We start from the raw sequence: 25,264 nt of genomic DNA on the forward strand, positions 1-25,264 counted from the left end.
TAAGTTAGTGCTCATTAGAAGAAAAACTAATTTTTTCTTTTACGAGTAAACAACATGAGCTTTTTCTGGATAAGTTTTAGTTGTTTTTGCTATGTTTTTTTTTTTATATAAAAATAAAATTTTATTAACAAAAACGAAATAATTTTTAACGAAGAAAATTAATTTGGTTTACCTTTTTGGTATTTTTTTTTTTTTTTTTGCATAAGTCCAACTCATCGTTCACATGGGAAATGTCGACTTTTAGAGGTTTTTTAGTATGCTTACAACAAATAAACAGCCTAACCTCCCCATGTTAATAAAGGCTTTCGGAATAGACCCCCCCCCAACCTTGTAAGCATACCCGAAAACCTATAAAAGTTGACATTTTGAATGTGAACGATGAGTTGAACGTAATGAAAAATGTACCGAATTTAAAACGGAACGAAATTTAAATTTCAGTTCCATTTTTACAACAACCATAAAAACAAAGCATTCTCCACAAGTTTTATCATCACCGCTAAAAGAGACCTGAAAATGGAGTGAAACAAAAATTAATTAATTTATTTATTTAATTATTTATTCATGGTTTGTTTGTTTGTTTGTTTGTTTGTTTGTTTAGTAACTTCCGGTACGCATTTACCAGAAAAGAACGAATTACTATTTCTTTATCCTTCTTACTGAAATAAAATTGTTAATTCTTTTATTTTTTCTAGGCACGGCCAAAACGAAAGGGGGAAGTAAACATCTTTTGACAAAGTCTCTCTTTAAAATCTACCAAAAATCAGGTAATTATTCAATTAATATGAAATTTGCACCGATTATTAAATGAAAACTGAACGTTTTTTTTTCATAATATATATATATATATATATATATATATATATATATATATATATATATATATATATATATATATATATATATATATATATATATATCGCCTACAAAACCTCTTTCTTATTTGTAGGCACAAATATGCTTAAAAAATTCGCCGTTCATCGAAAATCCGAGAATGTTACGTTTTCTCACCTGCTGAGTTGTAACTTGATGCAAAATTTCAGAAAAATGTAATGACTAATCATTGAGATTTTTTAAACGAACAGACAAGGGTACAAGTCGGTGGACCAATAATTATCATCTTTTAGATTAGCAAAAGGAAAGCAATATAGCATAAAGGGCCTACTTCACAAGATTTCCAGCTATGGTATAACCTGAAATGTTTTCTCAATCATTAAATCATTAAATCACACACCTGATGCAATCCTCTGTCTGTATAAAAGCCAAGTACGTCCAAGGATGGAATACTGCTGCCACATCTGGGCAGGAGCTGCTAAAAATACGCCTATCCTGCCTTGACAGAGTACAAAATAGGCTTCGTGGCTTAGTGGGTGATGCCCTTTTCTCCTCCCTGCAACCTCTCTCCCACAAAAGAGACGCTGTGAGCCTGTCTTTGTTTTATCGTTACTACCATTGCAAGTGCTCGTCTGAGCTCCAATCTCTGGTTCCCCCTGGACAATTTTTTGCAAAAAAACACCCGTCTAGCTGAAACCACTGTCAAAAGCTTTCATCACTCTTTATCTGTGCAAAAATCAAAACGTAGATTCCATGAACAAAGCTTCTTTCTGAGAAGTGAACTCTGTTCCGGTTGCCTGTTTCCCACCTGACTACAACCTGGATGTCTTCAAGTCAAACATAAACAAATTCATTATGAACCACCCTCTTAAGTAAGACACTTTATCAAATCTCCAATACTAACGGACTGTACACGCAATAACCCTTATCCCCGAGTAGCTTCCAGGCCTTGATAAGTTGTGACTACCTTGTAAAAAAAAACATATACATATATATATATATATATATATATATACATATATATATACATACATATATTTATATATATATATGCATAAATATACATATATATATATATATATATATAGAGAGAGAGAGAGAGAGAGAGAGAGGAGGGAGAGGAATAGATGTGTGTGTGTGTGTGTGTGTGTGTGTGTGTGTGTGTGTGTGTGTGTGTGTGTGTGTGTGTGTGTGTGTGTGTTAGTTATGTGTACATGGGTATATAATTAGTGTTGCTTAAAAATGCCAGATTTTTTCAAATGGTGTTAGCAAAATATTTTTTATTGTTTTAAATATAATAAAAATCAACTTATAGAAATAAAATATTATTCAAGAAATTCTTTTCTTGGGACGAAATAAAAATTTTGACAGTTAAAACATAACAAAACTGTGCATGTTTTTGGATTTGGTTTAAATAAAATTCACCAAACTAAAACATCAACATATTTTACAATTTTGGAGAAACGGAAAAGAAAGAAAGAAAAAAAGATGATAAACCAAAAAATAAATGTTTTAACATTCCTGTAAATATGTTTCATTTTTAATTGAACACTTTTTTTCAATAAAAGAAAACCAGGCGTCATTTATAAAAGTGATTGACGCAAACGTTTGAGAAGCCAGATCATACGATCAGCTTTTCAGACAAGATGGCGACCAATATGGTTACGATAGTGAAAATCTTCACTTGTTTTATTATGGCCGTCAGCGTGCAACGCACTTTAGCTGATACTTGCATCGGCAGTAAGTACTTTTAAACTTCTTTCTTTTAATCGATTAATTATTTAATCAATCAATTAATATATACATAAATATATATATATATATATATATATATATATATATATATATATATATATATATATATTAGTGGCCTGGCAAGGCCACAGGGGGACACATGAGCAGCAAAACTAAAGCTGGCCTACCAGGACACTATATATACAAATGTAGGCACATTTGGGCATATATTATTGGTTTTAAAATATAGGCTCTTTTTTGCCCATTGTCATAAAATTGTAACCACAGAATAGTCTGCAAATTTGCGTGTAGTTTCGTCCCATAGAACCAAAGATAAATATATATATATATATATATATATATATATATACACACACATATATATATATATACACACACATATATATATACACACACATATATATATATATATATATATATATACACACACACACACACATATATATATATATATATATATATATATAATGTAGTAGAGATTTAGAAGGCTATCACAATGCGAGGAATGAGATATAGTCAGTGTTGATGGGAGAAGACGAGAACAAGTGGCGATTTACAAATCAATAAGTACATATGTCATTATATATATTTATTAATACTTAATACAATTGAATAAATATATATGTATATACAATGACATACATATACATATATACATATACATATATACATATATATATATATACATATACATATACATATACATATATATATATACATACATATATATATATACATATACATATATATATACAGTAGCGTCCAAAAGTTAAGGAACGATCGATCATTTTTTTTAATGGCTCCTAACTTTATCTATGGAAAAGAAAAAAAATTTTTGGTGAATTTTCCAAAGATGCCACAGTGTGATTGATTACAAGGGTCTTTTCACTAAATACTGAAAGGATTCTTTATTTTTTCATAATGAATTTCCCTCGTTCCTTAACTTTTGGACGCCTGTAATTTAATTAAATTCATTTATATGTAAAAAAAACTAATATGTATTAAAATCAAACATTTTTAAAAAAGGTTTTTCTTTAACTACCATTATTAAACATTGGAAAATTCACGATTTTTTTCTCTTTTTCATAGATAAAGTTAGATAAAGTTAGAAGTCATTAAAAAGAAAGTGATCGATCGTTCTTTAACTTTTAGACGCTACTGTATATATATATACACATATATATGTATATATATATATATATATATATATATACGTATATATATACATATATATACGTATATATATACATATATGTACATATATATACATATATATGCATATATATAATAAAAAATCCTTGATTTAATAAAGTTTTTTTAAATCACTATAATTTTCTATCTATCTATATATATATATATATATATATATATATATATATATAGTTTCATTAAATACTTTTGCAAGCAAAATCCGATCCTGCATTTTCTAAATCCTACTCTCTGTTGAGAAAGGAATTATTTATTCGAAACTCTGCAGATTAAGGACTATCCACTTATTTTGTGTTTCCTTTTTAAAATTAAATATGTTTTTAACTTTTTTTCAAAGTGTTTTTTTGACATGCTTTATTAACTACTTGTTCTTATATATATATATATATATATATATATATATATATATATATATATATATATATATATATATATATATATATAGTTTGTTTGTTTTTTTGTTGTTGTTGATTGTTTTAAACGATATTAAGGTTAGCGTCTTCACCTTGAAGATCGGATTTTTTTTTTGTTTTGTTTTGTTATTTTTAAACTGCCAATAATATTTTTTTTATATTTATTTATTTATTTATTTATTTATTTTTAAGCAGTAACCTACGTACATGCACGAAGAGGGGTAGGGCCCCGAAACATGCAAATACTCAGATTACTGTTTAAAAACGATACTGAGGTTGTAAAAATCCGTCGACTCTGCGAAAATTTTAGGCAAACATGCAAAAATACATACATTTATATATTGGTAACTCAAATTTTCGACCCAAACCGATTAAAATCTTGCCTTATCTCTGAATACCCTTTATGTAAAATTTCAAATGTTTAGACCAGGAATTGTCTGAGTAATTTGGTATAGAATGCAGAGGTCAAAATTTTTTTTAACTTCGACTCCTATTATGAACCCCTTAACATTTATTGTTTTGGGCTCAAATTAAGTTATTAATTTCGATCCATGTTCAAGGAACGTATATCTAAAATTTCAATTGTTTATACCCAAAATTGGCGGAGGAGTTTGGTAGAGTTCTCAAAGTTCAAATCTTTAACAGCCAAATTTCTGGCCGAAAACGGATTAAAAAGATTTTCCTCAATCTCAATACCCTCTATATCAAATTTCGAGTCTGTAGACCAATAATTGACAGAGTTGTTGTGTAGGCAAATGTACACAGACAGACAGACACACACACACACACACAGACACACACACAGACAGACACTTTCACTTTTATAAATATACTAGCATTTCAGCCCGACCTTGCCCGGGTGTTTGGAGGTGTATGTTGAGCAAAAAAAAAAAAAGTGGTAGTGGGAAGGCAGCCTCGAACCCGTACCGCAAAGGAGGAAAAGAACGGGAAAAAAATCTTACGTCTTTGCTGTTACGACCACCGCCAAACCGGAAGTGACGTAGGTTTAAATCAAGGTTCGACAATCGAAAGGAGAGGATGACTTTCGAAAATATCGGCGAAAAAAGCGCCCCTCCCCTGTAGAAATGTGTCCAGTTGAAGGTGAAGATATTAATGTTTTTAGCCAGTTTTTCGATATTTGTCGTCTGAAAGGTCGAATTTAAAAACGATACTGATCTTGTGAAAATCCGTCGCCTCTGTCGAAAGTTTTAGACATACATGCATACATACATACATTTATATATTGGTAACTCAAATTTTCGACCTAAACCGATCAAAATGTTTACCCTATCTCTGAATACCCTTTATGTAAAATTTCAAATGTTTAGACCAGAAATTATCTAAGTAATTTGGTAAAGACCGAAACTGTCAAATATTTTTATCTTTGACCCCTATTATGACCACTTAACATTTATTGTTTTGGGCTCAAATAAAATTATTAAGTCAGATCCATGTCCAAGGAACCTATATCTAAAATTTCAAGTCTTTAGACACAAAATTGGGGGGGGTAAAGTTCTCAAAAGTCATATCGTTGAACTTTAACCCCTTAACAGCCAAATTTCTGGCCGAAAACGGATTAAAAGATTTTCCCAAATCTCAATACCCTGTACATCAAATTTCGAGTCTGTAGACTTAAAATTGATAAAGTTATTGTGTAGGGAAATGTACACAGACAGAGACACACACACACACACACACACACACTTTCACTTATATATATATATATATATATATATATATATATATATATACGTATTATATACGTTTGAAACCAAAAACAACGCATTATTACAAAATAAACAGACATTCATTTTGTTTGAAAATTATGTTGAAATTCATAAATATATTTCGAGACAAAGTTTCATCTTCAGTATGCCTTTCTTTCTTTTTTTTTTTGCCATGGTGTTTGTTGGGGCAGAGAATCAGAAAGTAAAAGTCCGTTTGTAGTCTTTTAAAATCTCGGGACGGTTCGTCTGTTTATTTTGTAATAATGCGTTGTTTTTAGTTTCAAACGTATATACTACGTATTTATTTTATTCAAACTCAACCAGCGCTTCTAAGGAACATAAAAAATCTTAACGTGAATCCCGCGTGACCTAACGCACCGTTCAGAGATAAAAAAAAAAAAAAAAAAAACTACCGTAAAAACAACAAACGGACTTTTACTTTCTGATTCTCTGCCCCAACAACAACATGGCAAAAAAAAAAAAGAAAGAAAGACATACTGAAGATGAAACTTTGTCTCGAAATATATTTATGAATTTCAATATAATTTTCAAACAAAATAAATGTCTGTTTATTTTGTAATAATGCGTTGTTTTTTGGCTTCAAACGTATTTATTTTATTCAAACTCAACCAGCGCTTCTAAGGAATATAAAAAAATCTTAACATATATATATATATATTTTTTTTTTTACACAGTGATCACCACTTATCAAGGCCCGGAAGCCACTCAGGGATAAGGGTTATTGCAAGTACATTACGTTAGTATGGAGATTTGATGAAGTGTTTACTTAAGGGGGCGGTTCATTAGGAATTTGTTAACATTAGACTTGAAGACATCCAAGTTGTAGTTCGGTGGGAAGCAGGCAGACGGAACATATATATATATATATATATATATATATATATATATATATTTAAAAGAGTGTAGCCATCAACAATTGTGGGTTTTTTTTAAAGGTTTTCATCATATTTTTATTTTAAAATATTTTTATAACGCGTTTCGAGCTTAGGGTGTGCTCTCTTCAGATATTTTCGTAAAAAGTTTTTCTTTAAAATGGGAGTTTGTGGATATGCCTCCGCTGATATTAAATATGTTTTTCATAGTGGCGTGATGCGTGTGTTCAGTGTTTAGACGTTCTGTCTCCAACTTCAAGTGTTTCACTGTGACCGGTCAAAGTTAGTTTCAAAGAGTGTTTTTTAGTCCATATGGTGAAGGTTTTTATGGCTTCTTTAGGGTTCTTTTTTAAAAGGCTTTCTTTCCCCATGTATAGCATACACTCACACACAATCCCATACGCATACATATATATTCATGTACATGTACACATGCACACGCATACAGGCACACACACATACACACACGTACATACATAGAAATATATGTAGGAGCATACATATATACACATATACATACCCACCTACACACTCACACACGCATACATCCACCGCTAACAATTATTTTTATTTTTTTATTTTTTATTTTATATATATATATATATATATATATATACATACACTTTTTTTTTTTTTTTTTTTTTTTTTTTTTTTTTTTTTTTTTTTCCTACCAAAACACGCATGTATATATGCGCTTAATCATTCAGACATATGTACACGCACCCACACACACACACACACAAGTAAGATGGAGAATAATAGGTAGAAGATATATATACATACACATACACGCATATGCACACATATATGTACACACATATATATATGTGCACATACACTCACAAACATCCACATACTATGCAGGCACATACACATACACACACATATGCACACACACAGACATATGCAGGGGCTCACACATACGCGTATATCCATATTCACACGAACACATTTACCCACTCATACATGTGCATACATATGTATATATACATACATACACACATACATACGGATGTGTATACATTCATCCACCCACACACATATATATATATATATATATATACATGGGCACATGCATTCACAATCCCACACACACATACATATTCATACATCCCACCTTATGTATATATTGGTTGCAGTTTCCTTTCCAATCCATGCACATATGCATACATGGATTCGGTCACCCAAACATAAGTGCACGTATACATACAAGCAAGATGTAGCATAGATAACAGATGATATATAATTATATACACACGCATACACAATCATATGTGTACACCCACGCACATACACATATACACACGCACACACGCACGCACACACACATATATACGTTTAATTTCTAGTTGTTTGTTTAGTTAAGAGAAATGGTACTGTACTGGGTATGGGCGCGCGCACCCGCGAAAGTGTGCGTGTGCCTTATTGTGCTTTTTTGTTGTTTCGTGTGTGAGGGTGCACACCTACCCAAGCATGCATGCGTGTAAGTGTATTTTGTGTTTTGCCTATTTATGTGTATAATTATGGAGAGACGTTTAAGGCGGGGTTAAACTTTGTTATGAAATTTTTTTCTTGAGTTAGCAAGTAGAAGTAGTTGTCAGTTTGGAAGATGGGCATTATCTCGAATCTGCCTCCACTGCATGCGTGTATGTGTTGTGATACATGTAGGTGTCTATTTTCCGCGATTTTGATGTTGGATCGGTGTAGGGCTACTCTATTACTAAGGTTTTTTGTAGCGCCTATGTAGGATTTATCGCATGCTGGACATTTTATTACATAGATTACGTTTTTTGAGGTGCAATCTAGGTTTTTTTTAATTTTGAATGTTTGTATGGGGTTCGCAAATGTGTATGTGTTTCCCTCTAATATTATGTTGCAGACTCCACATCGTTGTTTGTTGCATTTTGTGACTCCTTTTGTTGCGTCTTGATTGAGTTTGGATGAGGTAAGAATGCGTTTTAGGTTTTTGGGTTGGCGTTTGCTTTTTATTATTTTTGTTGTTTTAAGGAAATTGTTTAGTTTGCTGTTTTGGTTAAGTAGGACGAGGTTTTTCGTTATCTCTGTGAAAAGTTCAGGGTTGTTTGTGTTGTGTGTGGAGACGTATGTTAGGATTTGTTCTTTGTTTCGTTCTTTAGGGGTTCTCAAATCTTCTACTGGTATATTTGTCGCAAGTTGGATCCCTTTGTCTATAAGTTGTGATGGGTATTTTCTTTTTCTTAAATTTATTCGTAGTTCCTTGAGTCGGATTTTTCGAAGGTTATTGTCCGTGATTATGGTGCAGATTCTACGTGCTAGGGTGTAGGGAATTGATTTTATGCAGCTTTTAGGGTGGTGACTTTTAAAGTGTAGGTATTGTTGGGTGTCTGTAGGTTTGCGGTAAATGTCTGTGATAATGTTATTGTCTTTAATCTTTATCAGTATGTCTAGGAAAGGTAATTCTGTAGAGCTTTGTTCTATGGTGAATTTAATTTTTGGGTGTAGGTTCTGGAGTATGGTGTGTAAGTCTGTGATGTCCCCCCATGTGGGTTTCCATAGGATGAAGCAGTCATCTAAGTACCTTTTCCATGATTCTACAAACAGTATTTTAGTGCTGTGGCCAAATTTTTGTTCTATTTTTTTATATAGGGTTTCTTCTAGGTAGGCTAATGTAAGGGTTGCGTAAGTCGGTGCCATTTTCGTTCCCATTGCGGTACCTAGTGTTTGGATGTAGTTGGTATTGTTGAATTCGAAGGAATTATTATTTAGAATTATGTCTATACTATCGATAATGAATTGCTTTGTGAATCTGGGATGTAGTGTTTGTGCGTGTCTGTTGATCCAAAATAGTATTGCTTCTTTTCCTAATTCATGGGGTATATTACTATATAAACTACTAACGTCAAATGTAACTAATAGTGTCCCGTTTTCTACTGTATGTGGTAAGGTAGTGAGAAAATGGATGTCGTCCCTTATGTAGCTCTTAACTTGATCTGTGAAAGGTTGTAATAAGATGTCTATTAAGTTGCTAAGTCTGCTTGTCGGACAGGCTGGTCCTGCTACAATGGGTCTAAATGTAAGGTCGCTAGGGTTTGGAGCGCTAATATATTCTGAGTTTTGTGTATCGATGGCAAGTTTTATTGTGCCAGATTTGTGTATTTTAGGCAGTCCGTAGAAGTTGTTGGTCTTTGTAATGAAATTTGTGAGGAAGTCCTTTTCTTTCTTTTTTAATATTTTGTTGTGTGTTGTACAAAGTTTTGTGATTTTTGAGATGGTGGTGTTATCTATGTTGGTACTAATGGGTTTATAGTAGTGTTTGTCATCCAGTAATTCTGTAATTTTTGTTTCATAATACGTTCTGTCCATGATTACTACGGCACTGCCTTTGTCTGCTTCTTTTATTATTATGTCATTATTATTACGGATCTTTTCGAGTGCTTGTTTTTGCTTATGTGTGAGGTTGCTTGTGGTTTTGTGGGTTTTTTGGAGGTTAAGGTTCCAGAGGTTTTCGAAGTAGCTGTTTAGTTCTTTTGTGTTGTTCTGTTTATTAGGGAAATATGTTGATTTGTTTTTTACTAAAGAATCATCTTTGTCCCCTTTGTTATCTAGTGTTTCTATTAGTCTAAATTTCCGTTCGAATTCTTTAAGGTCCTTTTTTAGTTCTGCTATATTGCTTTTAGGGGTGGGGCAGAATTTGAGGCCCAGCTTCAGTATTTCCATTTCGTTCTTTGATAAGGAGTATGTGGATAAATTGATGATTTTGGGTCTAATTTTTTCTAACCTGGAATTGTTGTTCCCTGGGGGCTTCCTAAAAAATGCTGGGAGTTGTTTGTTTCCTTGTTTCGAGGAGTGGTGTGTTTTAGGGTGGTGTGATGTCTCCTTGTAAAATGAGTGTCGTGTACAATATTGTGAGGGTTCAGTGATAAATGGTTGAATGGGTTGTCGTTATATGTTTTTTGTGTTGGATAGTTGTGTTTCAGTTGGAATTGGTGTTGCTGTTGAGGATACATGCATTGTTGTATAGGGTTGTGTTGTCGGGGTTTGTTGTAGGGGAGGTCTGTTTGTTGGGATTGGTGTTGCATGGGATATACTGATTGTTCCCGTTGATGGGGGAGGTGCCTTAGGGGTTTGTTTCTTTGTGTGGGATATGAGGGGTGAGAGTTGTAGGTAGTGTTTTGAATTATGTGATGTCTCAGGTAGTTGTGTTGCATTGTGGGGGTGTTTTGGTAGGGGTTGTTTAGTAAAGGTATTTTTTCGTTGTTTGTGTTAGCGATGTAGTGTCTGTGGGAATGGACTTTTGATTGTGTTCGCTGAATTGGGTGGTAATAGTTAGGTTTGTATTGCTTAGGATTGTATATAAGTGGGTATTTTTGTGGAGATGTATTGTGTGGTATGTTGTCCGGTGTGTTGTGTTTGTTAATAGTGCGGGTTCTTGTGTAATTTTGAGGTGTTATTAGTGTGCGTTTTGGCTGGGCCAGTTGTTGGGAATTTGTGTAAGATGTCAATACATTGTGGTTGCTTCTTTGTGTGTAGTTGTATCTGTTGTGTGGATGTGTTTGTGTATGGTGTATGTTTCGTTTCTTACCTTTGTTATGTGATCTCTGTGTTTGCGGATATCGTGTAAGAGTGTTCTGTTCCTGGTTGTCCTTGTATGTGTTTGTCGATTGTTTGCTTTTTTCTTTTTCCGGCAGGTTTTTTAGCCAGGTTATTTTCCGTCCAATGATTTCCCTGGATTTTTCCTCCTCTTTTTTGCATTCAGAATCCCAGAGTTCCAAGAGGGGTTGGTGTGTTTCCTTGGGGCAGAGTTCCTTGATTTTTTTAAATACTTTATTGTCAATTTCTGTGTACTTCTCCGTAGAGTGTATTTTTTTGTCTTCCCGTATGTCGATTTCGGCCTGAAGTTTTGAAATACTTAGGGCTTTTTTAATTTTCACTTGTTCCTCTGTATCTTGTGGTGTAATTTTTTCCCGGAATTTATATGGAATGAATTGGTCCTCCATCGTTAGAAATGTCTTGTATGTTGCTGCGGTGTCACTGCATTTTACTGCATGGTAAAAAGCCATTTTTCTTTGTTTAAGGAGGATGTTCCAGTTTTGGAGATTCCGTTTCTTGGTTTCTAGTACTTCATTCTGTATGTATGGTCTTCTAAAGTATTCTAGGTATTCTTGTTGTGCTTTGAGTTGGTTAATTATTTCCTCAAATTGTATCTCTTTCTTATCCTGTTGGTTGGAAATGAGCTGGATTATTCTGTCCATTTTCTCATTTAGTTGCTGCAATCCGTCCTCGAGATGTTTGTGTTCTATGGAGAGGTTTGTCTGTGAATCCATCAAGTCCTCCAGAGACTTTTTTCTTGTTGCTGGCATTCTGTCGTTGTAGTTATTTATATTTAAAGTGATGGTTGTGTAGTTCCAACGAGAGAAAAAATGTATATTTAAAAGAGTGTAGCCATCAACAATTGTGGGTTTTTTTTAAAGGTTTTCATCATATTTTTATTTTAAAATATTTTTATAACGCGTTTCGAGCTTAGGGTGTGCTCTCTTCAGATATTTTCGTAAAAAGTTTTTCTTTAAAATGGGAGTTTGTGGATATGCCTCCGCTGATATTAAATATGTTTTTCATAGTGGCGTGATGCGTGTGTTCAGTGTTTAGACGTTCTGTCTCCAACTTCAAGTGTTTCACTGTGACCGGTCAAAGTTAGTTTCAAAGAGTGTTTTTTAGTCCATATGGTGAAGGTTTTTATGGCTTCTTTAGGGTTCTTTTTTAAAAGGCTTTCTTTCCCCATGTATAGCATACACTCACACACAATCCCATACGCATACATATATATTCATGTACATGTACACATGCACACGCATACAGGCACACACACATACACACACGTACATACATAGAAATATATGTAGGAGCATACATATATACACATATACATACCCACCTACACACTCACACATGCATACATCCACCGCTAACAATTATTTTTATTTTTTTATTTTTTATTTTATATATATATATATATATATATATATACATACACTTTTTTTTTTTTTTTTTTTTTTTTTTTTTTTTTTTTTCCTACCAAAACACGCATGTATATATGCGCTTAATCATTCAGACATATGTACACGCACCCACACACACACACACACAAGTAAGATGGAGAATAATAGGTAGAAGATATATATACATACACATACACGCATATGCACACATATATGTACACACATATATATATGTGCACATACACTCACAAACATCCACATACTATGCAGGCACATACACATACACACACATATGCACACACACAGACATATGCAGGGGCTCACACATACGCGTATATCCATATTCACACGAACACATTTACCCACTCATACATGTGCATACATATGTATATATACATACATACACACATACATACGGATGTGTATACATTCATCCACCCACACACATATATATATATATATATATATACATGGGCACATGCATTCACAATCCCACACACACATACATATTCATACATCCCACCTTATGTATATATTGGTTGCAGTTTCCTTTCCAATCCATGCACATATGCATACATGGATTCGGTCACCCAAACATAAGTGCACGTATACATACAAGCAAGATGTAGCATAGATAACAGATGATATATAATTATATACACACGCATACACAATCATATGTGTACACCCACGCACATACACATATACACACGCACACACGCACGCACACACACATATATACGTTTAATTTCTAGTTGTTTGTTTAGTTAAGAGAAATGGTACTGTACTGGGTATGGGCGCGCGCACCCGCGAAAGTGTGCGTGTGCCTTATTGTGCTTTTTTGTTGTTTCGTGTGTGAGGGTGCACACCTACCCAAGCATGCATGCGTGTAAGTGTATTTTGTGTTTTGCCTATTTATGTGTATAATTATGGAGAGACGTTTAAGGCGGGGTTAAACTTTGTTATGAAATTTTTTTCTTGAGTTAGCAAGTAGAAGTAGTTGTCAGTTTGGAAGATGGGCATTATCTCGAATCTGCCTCCACTGCATGCGTGTATGTGTTGTGATACATGTAGGTGTCTATTTTCCGCGATTTTGATGTTGGATCGGTGTAGGGCTACTCTATTACTAAGGTTTTTTGTAGCGCCTATGTAGGATTTATCGCATGCTGGACATTTTATTACATAGATTACGTTTTTTGAGGTGCAATCTAGGTTTTTTTTAATTTTGAATGTTTGTATGGGGTTCGCAAATGTGTATGTGTTTCCCTCTAATATTATGTTGCAGACTCCACATCGTTGTTTGTTGCATTTTGTGACTCCTTTTGTTGCGTCTTGATTGAGTTTGGATGAGGTAAGAATGCGTTTTAGGTTTTTGGGTTGGCGTTTGCTTTTTATTATTTTTGTTGTTTTAAGGAAATTGTTTAGTTTGCTGTTTTGGTTAAAAAAAAAAAAAAAAAAAAAAAAAAAAAAAAAGTGTATGTATATATATATATATATATATATATATAAAATAAAAAATAAAAAAATAAAAATAATTGTTAGCGGTGGATGTATGCGTGTGTGAGTGTGTAGGTGGGTATGTATATGTGTATATATGTATGCTCCTACATATATTTCTATGTATGTACGTGTGTGTATGTGTGTGTGCCTGTATGCGTGTGCATGTGTACATGTACATGAATATATATGTATGCGTATGGGATTGTGTGTGAGTGTATGCTATACATGGGGAAAGAAAGCCTTTTAAAAAAGAACCCTAAAGAAGCCATAAAAACCTTCACCATATGGACTAAAAAACACTCTTTGAAACTAACTTTGACCGGTCACAGTGAAACACTTGAAGTTGGAGACAGAACGTCTAAACACTGAACACACGCATCACGCCACTATGAAAAACATATTTAATATCAGCGGAGGCATATCCACAAACTCCCATTTTAAAGAAAAACTTTTTACGAAAATATCTGAAGAGAGCACACCCTAAGCTCGAAACGCGTTATAAAAATATTTTAAAATAAAAATATGATGAAAACCTTTAAAAAAAACCCACAATTGTTGATGGCTACACTCTTTTAAATATACATTTTTTCTCTCGTTGGAACTACACAACCATCACTTTAAATATAAATAACTACAACGACAGAATGCCAGCAACAAGAAAAAAGTCTCTGGAGGACTTGATGGATTCACAGACAAACCTCTCCATAGAACACAAACATCTCGAGGACGGATTGCAGCAACTAAATGAGAAAATGGACAGAATAATCCAGCTCATTTCCAACCAACAGGATAAGAAAGAGATACAATTTGAGGAAATAATTAACCAACTCAAAGCACAACAAGAATACCTAGAATACTTTAGAAGACCATACATACAGAATGAAGTACTAGAAACCAAGAAACGGAATCTCCAAAACTGGAACATCCTCCTTAAACAAAGAAAAATGGCTTTTTACCATGCAGTAAAATGCAGTGACACCGCAGCAACATACAAGACATTTCTAACGATGGAGGACCAATTCATTCCATATAAATTCCGGGAAAAAATTACACCACAAGATACAGAGGAACAAGTGAAAATTAAAAAAGCCCTAAGTATTTCAAAACTTCAGGCCGAAATCGACATACGGGAAGACAAAAAAATACACTCTACGGAGAAGTACACAGAAATTGACAATAAAGTATTTAAAAAAATCAAGGAACTCTGCCCCAAGGAAACACACCAACCCCTCTTGGAACTCTGGGATTCTGAATGCAAAAAAGAGGAGGAAAAATCCAGGGAAATCATTGGACGGAAAATAACCTGGCTAAAAAACCTGCCGGAAAAAGAAAAAAGCAAACAATCGACAAACACATACAAGGACAACCAGGAACAGAACACTCTTACACGATATCCGCAAACACAGAGATCACATAACAAAGGTAAGAAACGAAACATACACCATACACAAACACATCCACACAACAGATACAACTACACACAAAGAAGCAACCACAATATATTGACATCTTACACAAATTCCCAACAACTGGCCCAGCCAAAACGCACACTAATAACACCTCAAAATTACACAAGAACCCGCACTATTAACAAACACAACACACCGGACAACATACCACACAATACATCTCCACAAAAATACCCACTTATATACAATCCTAAGCAATACAAACCTAACTATTACCACCCAATTCAGCGAACACAATCAAAAGTCCATTCCCACAGACACTACATCGCTAACACAAACAACGAAAAAATACCTTTACTAAACAACCCCTACCAAAACACCCCCACAATGCAACACAACTACCTGAGACATCACATAATTCAAAACACTACCTACAACTCTCACCCCTCATATCCCACACAAAGAAACAAACCCCTAAGGCACCTCCCCCATCAACGGGAACAATCAGTATATCCCATGCAACACCAATCCCAACAAACAGACCTCCCCTACAACAAACCCCGACAACACAACCCTATACAACAATGCATGTATCCTCAACAGCAACACCAATTCCAACTGAAACACAACTATCCAACACAAAAAACATATAACGACAACCCATTCAACCATTTATCACTGAACCCTCACAATATTGTACACGACACTCATTTTACAAGGAGACATCACACCACCCTAAAACACACCACTCCTCGAAACAAGGAAACAAACAACTCCCAGCATTTTTTAGGAAGCCCCCAGGGAACAACAATTCCAGGTTAGAAAAAATTAGACCCAAAATCATCAATTTATCCACATACTCCTTATCAAAGAACGAAATGGAAATACTGAAGCTGGGCCTCAAATTCTGCCCCACCCCTAAAAGCAATATAGCAGAACTAAAAAAGGACCTTAAAGAATTCGAACGGAAATTTAGACTAATAGAAACACTAGATAACAAAGGGGACAAAGATGATTCTTTAGTAAAAAACAAATCAACATATTTCCCTAATAAACAGAACAACACAAAAGAACTAAACAGCTACTTCGAAAACCTCTGGAACCTTAACCTCCAAAAAACCCACAAAACCACAAGCAACCTCACACATAAGCAAAAACAAGCACTCGAAAAGATCCGTAATAATAATGACATAATAATAAAAGAAGCAGACAAAGGCAGTGCCGTAGTAATCATGGACAGAACGTATTATGAAACAAAAATTACAGAATTACTGGATGACAAACACTACTATAAACCCATTAGTACCAACATAGATAACACCACCATCTCAAAAATCACAAAACTTTGTACAACACACAACAAAATATTAAAAAAGAAAGAAAAGGACTTCCTCACAAATTTCATTACAAAGACCAACAACTTCTACGGACTGCCTAAAATACACAAATCTGGCACAATAAAACTTGCCATCGATACACAAAACTCAGAATATATTAGCGCTCCAAACCCTAGCGACCTTACATTTAGACCCATTGTAGCAGGACCAGCCTGTCCGACAAGCAGACTTAGCAACTTAATAGACATCTTATTACAACCTTTCACAGATCAAGTTAAGAGCTACATAAGGGACGACATCCATTTTCTCACTACCTTACCACATACAGTAGAAAACGGGACACTATTAGTTACATTTGACGTTAGTAGTTTATATAGTAATATACCCCATGAATTAGGAAAAGAAGCAATACTATTTTGGATCAACAGACACGCACAAACACTACATCCCAGATTCACAAAGCAATTCATTATCGATAGTATAGACATAATTCTAAATAATAATTCCTTCGAATTCAACAATACCAACTACATCCAAACACTAGGTACCGCAATGGGAACGAAAATGGCACCGACTTACGCAACCCTTACATTAGCCTACCTAGAAGAAACCCTATATAAAAAAATAGAACAAAAATTTGGCCACAGCACTAAAATACTGTTTGTAGAATCATGGAAAAGGTACTTAGATGACTGCTTCATCCTATGGAAACCCACATGGGGGGACATCACAGACTTACACACCATACTCCAGAACCTACACCCAAAAATTAAATTCACCATAGAACAAAGCTCTACAGAATTACCTTTCCTAGACATACTGATAAAGATTAAAGACAATAACATTATCACAGACATTTACCGCAAACCTACAGACACCCAACAATACCTACACTTTAAAAGTCACCACCCTAAAAGCTGCATAAAATCAATTCCCTACACCCTAGCACGTAGAATCTGCACCATAATCACGGACAATAACCTTCGAAAAATCCGACTCAAGGAACTACGAATAAATTTAAGAAAAAGAAAATACCCATCACAACTTATAGACAAAGGGATCCAACTTGCGACAAATATACCAGTAGAAGATTTGAGAACCCCTAAAGAACGAAACAAAGAACAAATCCTAACATACGTCTCCACACACAACACAAACAACCCTGAACTTTTCACAGAGATAACGAAAAACCTCGTCCTACTTAACCAAAACAGCAAACTAAACAATTTCCTTAAAACAACAAAAATAATAAAAAGCAAACGCCAACCCAAAAACCTAAAACGCATTCTTACCTCATCCAAACTCAATCAAGACGCAACAAAAGGAGTCACAAAATGCAACAAACAACGATGTGGAGTCTGCAACATAATATTAGAGGGAAACACATACACATTTGCGAACCCCATACAAACATTCAAAATTAAAAAAAACCTAGATTGCACCTCAAAAAACGTAATCTATGTAATAAAATGTCCAGCATGCGATAAATCCTACATAGGCGCTACAAAAAACCTTAGTAATAGAGTAGCCCTACACCGATCCAACATCAAAATCGCGGAAAATAGACACCTACATGTATCACAACACATACACGCATGCAGTGGAGGCAGATTCGAGATAATGCCCATCTTCCAAACTGACAACTACTTCTACTTGCTAACTCAAGAAAAAAATTTCATAACAAAGTTTAACCCCGCCTTAAACGTCTCTCCATAATTATACACATAAATAGGCAAAACACAAAATACACTTACACGCATGCATGCTTGGGTAGGTGTGCACCCTCACACACGAAACAACAAAAAAGCACAATAAGGCACACGCACACTTTCGCGGGTGCGCGCGCCCATACCCAGTACAGTACCATTTCTCTTAACTAAACAAACAACTAGAAATTAAACGTATATATGTGTGTGTGCGTGCGTGTGTGCGTGTGTATATGTGTATGTGCGTGGGTGTACACATATGATTGTGTATGCGTGTGTATATAATTATATATCATCTGTTATCTATGCTACATCTTGCTTGTATGTATACGTGCACTTATGTTTGGGTGACCGAATCCATGTATGCATATGTGCATGGATTGGAAAGGAAACTGCAACCAATATATACATAAGGTGGGATGTATGAATATGTATGTGTGTGTGGGATTGTGAATGCATGTGCCCATGTATATATATATATATATATATATGTGTGTGGGTGGATGAATGTATACACATCCGTATGTATGTGTGTATGTATGTATATATACATATGTATGCACATGTATGAGTGGGTAAATGTGTTCGTGTGAATATGGATATACGCGTATGTGTGAGCCCCTGCATATGTCTGTGTGTGTGCATATGTGTGTGTATGTGTATGTGCCTGCATAGTATGTGGATGTTTGTGAGTGTATGTGCACATATATATATGTGTGTACATATATGTGTGCATATGCGTGTATGTGTATGTATATATATCTTCTACCTATTATTCTCCATCTTACTTGTGTGTGTGTGTGTGTGGGTGCGTGTACATATGTCTGAATGATTAAGCGCATATATACATGCGTGTTTTGGTAGGGAAAAAAAAAAAAAAAAAAAAAAAAAAAAAAAAAAAAAAAAAAAAAAAAGTGTATGTATATATATATATATATATATATATATAAAATAAAAAATAAAAAAATAAAAATAATTGTTAGCGGTGGATGTATGCGTGTGTGAGTGTGTAGGTGGGTATGTATATGTGTATATATGTATGCTCCTACATATATTTCTATGTATGTACGTGTGTGTATGTGTGTGTGCCTGTATGCGTGTGCATGTGTACATGTACATGAATATATATGTATGCGTATGGGATTGTGTGTGAGTGTATGCTATACATGGGGAAAGAAAGCCTTTTAAAAAAGAACCCTAAAGAAGCCATAAAAACCTTCACCATATGGACTAAAAAACACTCTTTGAAACTAACTTTGACCGGTCACAGTGAAACACTTGAAGTTGGAGACAGAACGTCTAAACACTGAACACACGCATCACGCCACTATGAAAAACATATTTAATATCAGCGGAGGCATATCCACAAACTCCCATTTTAAAGAAAAACTTTTTACGAAAATATCTGAAGAGAGCACACCCTAAGCTCGAAACGCGTTATAAAAATATTTTAAAATAAAAATATGATGAAAACCTTTAAAAAAAACCCACAATTGTTGATGGCTACACTCTTTTAAATATACATTTTTTCTCTCGTTGGAACTACACAACCATCACTTTAAATATATATATATATATATATATATATATATATATATATATATAGTAATTTATAAAATATATATGGCGATTAAGCTACACTGAATATTCGGCGTTTCATCCACTCTAGGATTCGTCACGCTTATGCGCATCCGCCATATATATTTTATACATTACTTAATCGCCATATATATTTTATAAATTACTAACTAGCTCTACCTACGTAATGAGCACTTTTGAAGTAAATACTTAAAGTTTACGCATAAATCTACTTTCGTATATTAGTTTTATGTGAGTAAATGAAGTAGTTATATATATGTGTGTGTGTGTGTGTGTGTGTGTGTGTGTATTGCTTCGTGTACTTCCGGTTTCACGCGAATATTTACTGCTGGGTACTGGAAGTATTTTATTTCGTACCCACGAATTAATTTTACTAATAAACCAAACTATTAATGCAATTATTTTGTTTCTTTTTTTCAGCGTCCAACGTTTGCTTCAACTACCACAATAGTTCGCATAACATGCTTGTTCAGCTAGTGAATATTGAAATAGCAACAAGTTATTTCTACCAAATCTATGTAAGTAGAACACTTTCACTTTGTAATTCACAGAAACACAAGCTTGCATTTCTCCAGCTTCTGGGGCCACCATACTAATGGGTGTGGGGCCACCATACTAATGGTTGTGGGGCCACCATACTAATGGTTGTGGGGCACCATACTAATGGTTGTGGGGGCACCGTACTAATGGGTGTGGGGCCACCATACTAATGGGTGTGGGGGCACCATACTAATGGTTGTGGGGCCACCATACGAATGGGTGTGGGGCCACCATACTAATGGTTGTGGGGCCACCATACTAATGGGTGTGGGGCCACCATACTAATGGTTGTGGGGGCACCATACTAATGGGTGTGGGGCCACCATACTAATGGGTGTGGGGCCACCATACTAATGGTTGTGGGGGCACCATACTAATGGGTGTGGGGCCACCATACTAATGGTTGTGGGGGCACAATACTAATGGTTGTGGGGCCACCATACTAATGGGTGTGGGGCCACCATACTAATGGTTGTGGGGCCACCATACTAATGGTTGTGGGGCCACCATACTAATGGTAGTGGGGCCACCATACTAATGGGTGTGGGGCCACCATACTAATGGGTGTTGGGCCACCATACTAATGGTTGTGAGGCCACCATACTAATGGGTGTGGGGGCACCATACTAATGGTTGTGGGGGCACCATACTAATGGTTGTGGGGCCACCATACTAATGGGTGTGGGGCCACCATAATAATGGTTGTGGGGCCACCATACTAATGGTAGTGGGGCCACCATACTAATGGTTGAGGGGGCACAATACTAATGGTTGTGGGGCCACCATACTAATGGTTGTGGGGCCACCATACTAATGGGTGTGGGGCCACCATACTAATGGGTGTGGGGGCACCATACTAATGGGTGTGGGGCCACCATACTAATGGTTGTGGGGCCACCATACTAATGGGTGTGGGGCCACCATACTAATGGTTGTGGGGCAACCATACTAATGGTTGTGGGGGCACCATACTAATGGTTGTGGGGGCACCGTACTAATGGGTGTGGGGCCACCATACTAATGGGTGTGGGGGCACCATACTAATGGTTGTGGGGCCACCATACTAATGGGTGTGGGGCCACCATACTAATGGTTGTGGGGCCACCATACTAATGGGTGTGGGGCCACCATACTAATGGTTGTGGGGGCACCATACTAATGGGTGTGGGGCCACCATACTAATGGGTGTGGGGCCACCATACTAATGGTTGTGGGGGCACCATACTAATGGGTGTGGGGCCACCATACTAATGGTTGTGGGGGCACCATACTAATGGTTGTGGGGCCACCATACTAATGGGTGTGGGGCCACCATACTAATGGTTGTGGGGCCACCATACTAATGGTTGTGGGGCCACCATACTAATGGTAGTGGGGCCACCATACTAATGGTTGTGGGGCCACCATACTAATGGGTGTTGGGCCACCATACTAATGGTTGTGAGGCCACCATACTAATGGGTGTGGGGGCACTATACTAATGGTTGTGGGGGCACCATACTAATGGTTGTGGGGCCACCATACTAATGGGTGTGGGGCCACCATACTAATGGGTGTGGGGGCACCATACTAATGGGTGTGGGGCCACCATACTAATGGTTGTGGGGCCACCATACTAATGGGTGTGGGGCCACCATACTAATTGTTGTGGGGCCACCATACTAATGGGTGTGGGGCCACCATACTAATGGTTGTGGGGCCACCATACTAATGGGTGTGGGGCCATTATACTAATGGTTGTGGGGCCACCATACTAATAGGTGATGGGCCACCATACTAATGGGTGTGGGGGCACCATACTAATGGTTGTGGGGGCACAATACTAATGGTTGTGGGGCCACCATACTAATGGTTGTGGGGCCACCATACTTATGGGTGTGAAGCCACCATACTAATGGTTGTGGGGCCACCATACTAATGGGTGTGGGGGCACCATACTAATGGGTGTGGGGCCACCATACTAATGGTTGTGGGTCCACCATACTAATGGTTGTGGGGCCACCATACTAATGGGTGTGGGGCCACCATATTAATGGGTGTGGGGCACCATACTAATGGGTGTGGGGCCACCATACTAATGGGTGTGGGGGCACCATACTAATGGTTGTGGGGCCACCATACTAATGGGTGTGGGGCCACCATACTAATGGTTGTGGGGGCACCATACTAATGGTTGTGGGGCCACCATACTAATGGATGTGGGGCCACTATACTAATGGGTGTGGGGCCACCATACTAATGGTTGTGGGGCCACCATACTAATGGTTGTGGGGCCACCATACTAGACCGCCTCTCTGTCACCATTGAGTAAATCGTATTCGCTTAATGGTTCTGAGGGCACAATAATAAACTGTCTCTCAGTCACCCTTGAGGAAGGTTGCATTTACTTCCCTCCCATCTGCACAAGATCAAAAAGTGGGATTTGGGAAACATGCATGAGGCGATGTCTCCTGACCCCCTTAAAAATTGTTTGAGCATCTCCGTCATCATTCTCCAGGGAGAGTGCCTCAGACAGTTTACAATGATAAGGTATTCACTCCAACACTCACCCCTAAATCCATAATCCTTTCTGTTTTTATTTCTTTTACCAACCTTGCTTTCCAATCATATCAAAGATGCAATTGTTTCTGCTCGACTTCGATTCCAAATATGATTTACTGTTAAATTTTATAAAAAATATATATATCAAAATTTTATAAAAAATATATATATCAAATTTTATAAAAAATATATATATCAAAATGTATAAAAAATATATATATCAAATTTTATAAAAAATATATATATCAAAATTTTATAAAAAATATATATATCAGAATTTTATAAAAAATATATATATCAAATTTTATAAAAAATATATATATCAAAATTTTATAAAAAATATATATATCAAAATGTATAAAAAATATATATATCAAAATTTATAAAAAATATATATATCAAAATTTATAAAAAATATATATATCAAAATTTTATAAAAAATATATATATCAAAATGTATAAAAAATATATATATCAAAGTTTATAAAAAATATATATATCAAAATTTTATAAAAAATATATATATCAAAATTTTATAAAAAATATATATATCAAAATTTATAAAAAATATATATATCAAAATTTTATAAAAAATATATATATCAAAATTTATAAAAAATATATATATCAAAATTTATAAAAAATATATATATCAAAATTTATAAAAAATATATATATCAAAATTTATAAAAAATATATATATCAAAATTTATAAAAAATATATATATCAAAATTTATAAAAAATATATATATCAAAATTTTATAAAAAATATATATATCAAAATTTATAAAAAATATATATATCAAAATTTTATAAAAAATATATATATCAAAATTTTATAAAAAATATATATATCAAAATTTATAAAAAATATATATATCAAAATTTATAAAAAATATATATATCAAAATTTTATAAAAAATATATATATCAAAATTTTATAAAAAATATATATATCAAATTTTATAAAAAATATATATATCAAATTTTATAAAAAATATATATATCAAAATTTTATAAAAAATATATATATCAAATTTTATAAAAAAATATATATATCAAAATTTTATAAAAAATATATATATCAAAATTCATAAAAAATATATATATCAAAATTTTGTAAAAAATATATATATCAAAATTTATAAAAAATATCAAAATTTACAAAAAAGTCTGTTCATTCTTCATATACTCCTGATCAAAAATTTAAGACCACTTTTCTTTGTCTTTTTTTATTCAATTTTCACCCCAAACAAGGCACAGTGCCACTTTGAAGTAGGGGGCTACTATCGGGAAAATAAATTACAGAGGTATTATGAAGGGAGATGAGTAGCAAGATGTCTGTTCACATTACACTTGAACTTCTGCATGTCAGTACAGTCATCATTAAAATACTTGTAGAACAGGCAGAAGGATGCAACATCTCGTCGATAGGACAGAGGCTGAAGCTTAGATGACAGTTCAGGGTCTATCAGCTTTGCGATTCTCTTTTGAACCCTGTCCAGGAGTGAGTGACAAGCAGCAGATGCACCAGCCCAAATGTGACAAAAATATTCCATACAGGAGCGAATGGTGGCCTTACAGAGGTATAGGATACTTTCAGGCATAAGTATCTTTCTACACGGTAAAGAGAGTCCACCTTCTTTGCAGCAGCCTTGGCAATGCTGTCAATGTCTCTGTTCCAACTCATGTTCCCTGTGAACGTTAGGCCGAGGAATTTAAAAGAAGTATTTTCAGGTAATGTGTTCTTGGCCATTTCCATTGGTGATAGAGAAGGTTTCTTGTAATTATTGAAGGAAATCAGTTTAGTCTTGGCAGCATTGAATGT

At 34.9% G+C, this 25,264-nt stretch overlaps 1 protein-coding gene across 2 annotated transcripts in view; it reads left to right on the forward strand.

Annotated features, from left to right (window-relative positions):
* The first annotated feature begins 2,372 nt into the window (after positions 1–2,372).
* Positions 2,373–25,264, forward strand: part of LOC145242696 (soma ferritin-like) — a 71,838-nt gene continuing 48,946 nt past the window's right edge. The window contains exons 1-2 of one of the 2 annotated variants that reach the window (XM_080105827.1): positions 2,373–2,571; positions 20,775–20,872. In XM_080105827.1, coding sequence (XP_079961953.1) covers positions 2,478–2,571; positions 20,775–20,872 — 192 coding nt within the window. In that variant the 5' untranslated portion in view covers positions 2,373–2,477. The remainder of the gene's footprint in view (positions 2,572–20,774; positions 20,873–25,264) is intronic. The other variant, XM_080105828.1, reaches the window with a different exon arrangement.

The sequence above is a fragment of the Euprymna scolopes genome, chromosome 21 (assembly GCF_053919585.1).
Source record: "Euprymna scolopes isolate OS-2025 chromosome 21, ASM5391958v1, whole genome shotgun sequence".
In the NCBI taxonomy this organism is placed as follows: Eukaryota; Metazoa; Mollusca; class Cephalopoda; order Sepiida; family Sepiolidae; genus Euprymna; species Euprymna scolopes.